This window comes from Choristoneura fumiferana, chromosome 25, assembly GCF_025370935.1.
Source record: "Choristoneura fumiferana chromosome 25, NRCan_CFum_1, whole genome shotgun sequence".
Lineage (NCBI taxonomy): Eukaryota > Metazoa > Arthropoda > Insecta > Lepidoptera > Tortricidae > Choristoneura > Choristoneura fumiferana.
In genome coordinates, this window is record NC_133496.1 from 7,180,451 (window position 1) to 7,186,502 (window position 6,052).

Here is a 6,052-nt window from a genome sequence, read left to right on the forward strand (position 1 = left end):
ACTCTTTATTGTACTCCGGTCTGAGTGGAGAGCCTTTGAGAGGCCTATTATGTCCAGCAGTGGACGTCTTTCGGGTGACACAATACTAAAGTTCACCTAACTTTTATTTTCTTAGGTACACTTTAATTTAACTATGGCCTATGAAATACACCTACATTTCTAAAAGTGTATTAGTAATTTCTTGCTAGTGAAATACCTATATCAAAATATTAAAAATTAAGCAAGATATATTTCTCAAAATGTAGACAAAACTAAAGATAACTTATAATACCTATACTCATTTAGGTAGGTATACACTAAAATATGGATCCATTTGCAGATAGGTATCGATTTTTTATTTGAAAACCAAAACCTCATTTGCTTCGTACAGTCAGATAAAACAATCAAAGGACATAACATTGCCTGGCGGGCAATTTTTTCAATCACAAGTGGACATTATATTGAGTAAAATTACCCACGTTTATAATTTTATAAAGCACTTACGTTTACAAACTTAAATTTTAATAAACACAAAATAAACATTGTACTTTGCTCTGATAACTGTTATTTTTATATGTTTTATGTACAATAGAGAGTTATATAAGCCCTTTATTGAACAAAAAATACTCATTCGTGACAATCGATTTTATAAGAAAATGGCCCTAAGGCAAAGTTGACGGTTTTTTGCCCAAAATTCAGAACCAACATAAAAAATACAACCAAATTGATAACCTCCTCCTTTTTTCTGAAGTCAGTTAAGCTCAGGCTTCTAATAGACTCTCGTTAATAATCCCCTTTTTACAGCCCTTAATGCACAATGTACCTACTTTTGTGTCAATATTAGTTCCAATTCCAAATATTACACGCTATGATCCTGTTACAACAAGGCCATAGTCGGTAGGAAAATACAAACTGAAATATAGATGCACAGAAAAACCAGAAAAAGAGACCAGCATCCTCAGCATGACAGAGGTGTCAACTTCTAGATTTTTTCTCGCCTGCTTGCCTAAATATCAAAATTTTCCAGGCGTTACTCCAAACAGGGGACAGGGGGTCCTGTCAAAAATCAGCAATTTGTATTCAATCAGTGTTCTGTCAATGTCGTATGTATACAAACACCTCTATATTGTTGCATATTGAAATTATGATTGTACTAGAGGGTAGCTCCCAGTCTTGCAATAAATGCCAGCTCGAGAACACGTCTTTTATTTAACAGTGGCGGCGCGGAGTAAAAATAAAAATAAAAAGAAACTGTTGCATTTGGTGCTCGATCTAATAAGTGATCATTATGTCAGGTTCGGGAAAGTTCGCGGAATTTGACATTATAAATGGAAATTGGACTTCTTACTGTGAACGACTGGATATGTGTTTTTTGGCAAATGGGGTAAAGGACGAATTAAAACTACCAACTTTAATCGCTAATGTGGGTGAAAGTGCGTATGAACTAATTGTGAACTTATGTAGCCCGGACAAACCCTCAACGCTTACGTATGAGAAAGTGGTGAAATTAGTAAAGGATCACTTGCAGCCAGTACCGTCAGCGTTGGCGGAACGGTACAAATTTCGCCAATGTCGGCAGGAGAACGGACAGTCATTGGCAGACTACGTGGCCATATTGAAACAAAAGGCAAGGTTCTGCGATTTTGGTAAAACTTTGGAGGAAAATCTCCGTGACCAACTTGTTTGTGGAATCACAAGTGATGCAATTCGCCAGAGGTTATTTGCAGAGAATAAATTAGATTACAGCAAAGCAGTATCATTAGCAGCGACTATGGAATCCGCGGAAAGAAATGCTAGTGCGGTGGAATCACCCGCGTTTGAAATGCACTACAGTGCCACCAATAAACGTTGCACTGCGTGCGGGGACCGAACACATGTACGGGTGGAATGTAAATTTAGAGATTATGTATGCGATAAGTGTTCAAAAGTCGGCCATCTGAGACGTGTTTGCCCCGAAGGGGAAGGGCAAAGAGCCAGGCAAGAGGCATTACATGAGCACGAAAAAGCATGGGGGCGAGGCTATAGAAGTGGTCAAGCGGTCCGTGGGCAGATCGATCGGGCCCCGGCAGGTCGCGGTCAAAGCGCCCGGGGCAGGCGGCGACGAGGCGTGCGCGGTGGCGCTGCGCTCGCGCGCCATTACTGTATCCAGGAACAGCACGAGGCAAGCGCGGGGCGGAGCTCGCGTGACGGGGCCGACGAGACCTCAACCGGGGGCTTCAACGAGGGCGCATTGAATCAACGCCGCGCAGATTATAGTGATGATGAAATGCCAATGTATCAAATGGGTTTAAGTGATTATAGACCGGTACGTATAGAGATTTTGGTAGAAAATATCAGTTTAAAAATGGAAATAGATACGGGTTCACCTTTATCGTGTATTAGTTATGAAACATATTTAGAAAATTTTCGAAACCTCGAGTTACACTCATGTAATTTAAAACTTAGTTTTTATGATGGTTCTCGTATCTCCCCATTAGGATTTCTCGAGGTAACAGTGAGCTACCGGGGAAAATTAAAACCCTCGATTTATATGTGTTTAATAACGGAACCACTAATTTGTTGGGACGGCAGTGGCTCGCCGAATTGGGCATTAGGGTACCCTTATTAGCGCTGAATAAATTGGATAAGCACGATCGAACCGAATCAGAGGTTATAGATGTTAATGATATTGTTTCCAGATTTAAAGAGGTGTTTGAGGGTACGCTGGGTTGCTTCACCGGAGGGCGCGCGACGCTGCGGTTGCGCGCGGGCGCACAGCCCGTGTACTGCCGCGCGCGACCCCTGCCGTACGCGCTGCGCGCGCGCGTCGACGCCGAGCTCGACGCCATGCTGGCGGCCGGCGTCGTCGAGCCCGTCGACCACTCTGACTGGGCCACACCGTTAGTAGTCGCGCATAAGGCAGACGGCGCGATTAGACTCTGCGCGGATTACAAGGTTACACTGAACAAAGTATTAATGGTAGATAGATATCCTGTTCCTAAAATCGACGACTTACTGAGCAACCTCAATGGGTATAAATATTTTTCGAAACTTGATCTATCACAGGCCTACAATCAGATCCCCTTGACGAAACGGCAGACTATACCGTTATAAATACCCACCGGGTTTATTTAAATATAACAGGTTGGTCTACGGTTTAGCATCAAGTCCCGGCATTTTTCAACGGATTATGTTGAACTTATTCAAAAATAAGCCACATATTATAACTTTTCTAGATGATATATTAATAGCTAGCAAAACAATGCAAGAACACAAACAACATATACAGGAGGCATTGCAAATATTACAGTCGCATGGCTTAAAAGTAAAAAAAAGCAAGTGCGAGTTTTTTCTAAAGCAGGTGAAATATCTAGGCTTTATAATTAACGAGAACGGGGTCAGCGTGGATACGGAAAAGATCGCGCCTATTGTCAACATGCCACCACCTGAAAATGTTGCCGAACTGAGGTCATTTCTAGGAATGGTAAATTTTTATGGGAAATTTATAAACAATCTGAGTGAATATTTATCCCCCCTGTATGAATTATTACGAAAGGGCAAACATTGGATTTGGGGTCCTAGGCAAGAAACCGGTTTTAATAAGGTGAAACAGGCTTTGTGCAGTGTGGAGAGTTTAGCGCATTACGACATGCAGCTCCCATGTGTAGTGACGTGCGACGCAAGCGCGCGCGGCATCGCGGCGGTGCTGGCGCAACGCGGCGCTGACGGCGAGCGCGCGGTCGCCTACGCCTCGCGCGCGCTCACGCTCCCGGAGTTACATTATAGTCAAATACACAAAGAGGCCCTGGCTATCGTTTTCGCAATCAAAAAGTTTCACCAGTACCTGTACGGCCGCAGCTTTACCCTCCGCACTGACCACAAACCTTTAGTTACGATTTTTGGGCCCGATCGCGGGGTGCCGACGGCTGCAGCGAGTCGACTGCAGCGTTGGGCAATTCTTTTGTCCGCTTATGATTTTAGCATTGAGTACGTGCGGACCGATCAAAACACAGCTGATGCGCTGTCGCGTATGATACGAGGTCACCGAGAGAACGGGTATAGGGAACAGGACGAGGTGCCAGAACAGACGTACCTGCATTTTGCCTCACAGGCGATGTTATTAGATTATAAGATACTGCAAAAAGAAACCGCAAAAGACGTTTTGCTTAGCCGGGTTCTGAGCTATTTAAAAGACGGTTGGCCGATTGAAGTCGAAATGCGGGAGCTAAAACCGTTTTTAAATAGGAAAACAGAGTTGTATGAGGAACTCGGATGCATCATGTGGGGGCACCGAGTGGTGATACCGTGTGCGTGTAGGGAAAAGGTCCTGCAGGAGTTGCATGACTCACACATGGGCATGGTCAAAACCAAAGCTCTGGCACGAAGCTATGTGTGGTGGCCCGGGTTGGACGAGGCGGTGGAGCAGCGCTGTCGCGCGTGCGCGGTGTGCGCCGCGGTGGGCGACGCGCCGCCTGCGCACGAGCCGCGCCTCTGGCCGTGGCCAGAGCGGCCTTGGTTGCGCCTACATGTGGACTTTTTAGGCCCCTTTGCAGGAACCAAGTATCTCGTGGTGATAGATTCCCATTCGAAGTGGATAGAGGCTATCAAAATGGGAAATACCTCGGCTGTGTCCGTAATAGGGAAATTGAGGGAACTGTGGGCGCGATTCGGTCTTCCTAAGCAATTGGTTAGTGACAATGGCCCACCATTTACGAGTACCGAATTTCAGTCATTTTTATCCAATAATGGGGTTGAGCAGATACTGACAGCGCCTTACCATCCCGCTTCCAACGGGGCCGCTGAAATGGCAGTAAAAATTTGCAAAAAAGTCATCAAAAAAAGCATAGAACAAAATCTCGACGTAGACACGGCATTAAGTAGGTTCCTATTAAATTATAGAAACACGGTCCACTATGCAACAGGAGAAAGTCCAGCCAAATTATTGCAGGGTAGATCACTTCGAGCAAGGTTAGACTGCTTAAAACCGGAACGTACAGCCGAGTACTCCAACATCAAACGCGGATACAGCGAAACGCGGGAGGTGTACAAAGACGGTTTCAAATTGGGGCGAACGTTTGGTTTAAAAAATTTGGAACGGGTAATACCAAATGGAGTCCAGGGCGCATAGTCGAGTGCCGGGTGACACCAATTACTCAGTCAGGACGAATTCTAATTCCGAGGTAGTTCATAGGCATGTAGACCAAATAAAGGCGAGAGTGATAGATCAAGTGGATAATATTTATCAGAGACAACGTCGATTATTAAATAGAAGTTCAGTAAACCCAGTAAGTCCTAGTACGGGTAGTGGCCCGGAGGAAGGGTTGACGGATGCGCCGCGCGGCGCCGGGGCTGGGGCCGCGTGGGGCATGGGGTTGCGGCGAGCACGTCGCCGCCGCCGCCGCCATCCGGTGGGGCAACGCCCGAATTGCTAGCAAACAATCGTCCTAAGAGGGCGCGCCAGCATCCAATTAGGTATGGGTTCGAAGATGATTAGGTTCTTAAATAAAAAAAATAAAAAAATTACGTAGGTAAAGGAATTTGTAATGTTTTTTTTAATAAACCGCGCATGACTGTTTCTCGTTCTGTTAGTGTCACTTAAAACTAGCATCGCTGTTAGAAATGGTATGCTCTTTTCCTTAAGTATTCCTTAAGTACCTGAAGCGGTTTATGCAAAAAGATAAAATTGTGTTCGTGTAGAAGTTATTTACTGTAGTAGGCATATAATATTATTACAATAAATAGAGATTTGGTGGTAAGCGATTTTGTGATTTCATAGTAATATATCATATCATACGTGTTGGGTACTCGCTATCACAAATTAGTATTTAAGTAGGTTAACTTTTGGGTTAATGACAAAATACCTATGTAAATATGTGGACTTAGGAGACACATATATTTGCACTTACCTACTATAGGATAGATAATTAAGTTTTTCTTGTTTTGTAATTTTAAGGGTGAAGGTGTTAGGGACAAAATTTTATGTTATTTAAGGGTGAAGGTGTTGCATATTGAAATTATGATTGTACTAGAGGGTAGCTCCCAGTCTTGCAATAAATGCCAGCTCGAGAACACGTCTTTTATTTAACATATATTA

The 6,052-nt window shown here is 44.0% G+C and overlaps 1 protein-coding gene across 1 annotated transcript; it reads left to right on the top strand.

Annotated features, from left to right (window-relative positions):
• The first annotated feature begins 1,111 nt into the window (after positions 1-1,111).
• On the top strand, positions 1,112-3,009 carry LOC141442358 (uncharacterized). Its single transcript, XM_074107318.1, has 2 exons — positions 1,112-2,284; positions 2,658-3,009. The coding sequence occupies exons 1-2, from the start codon at positions 1,268-1,270 to the stop codon at positions 2,661-2,663; spliced, it is 1,023 nt and encodes a 340-aa protein (XP_073963419.1). The 5' UTR covers positions 1,112-1,267; the 3' UTR covers positions 2,664-3,009.
• Positions 3,010-6,052: the final 3,043 nt, after the last annotated feature.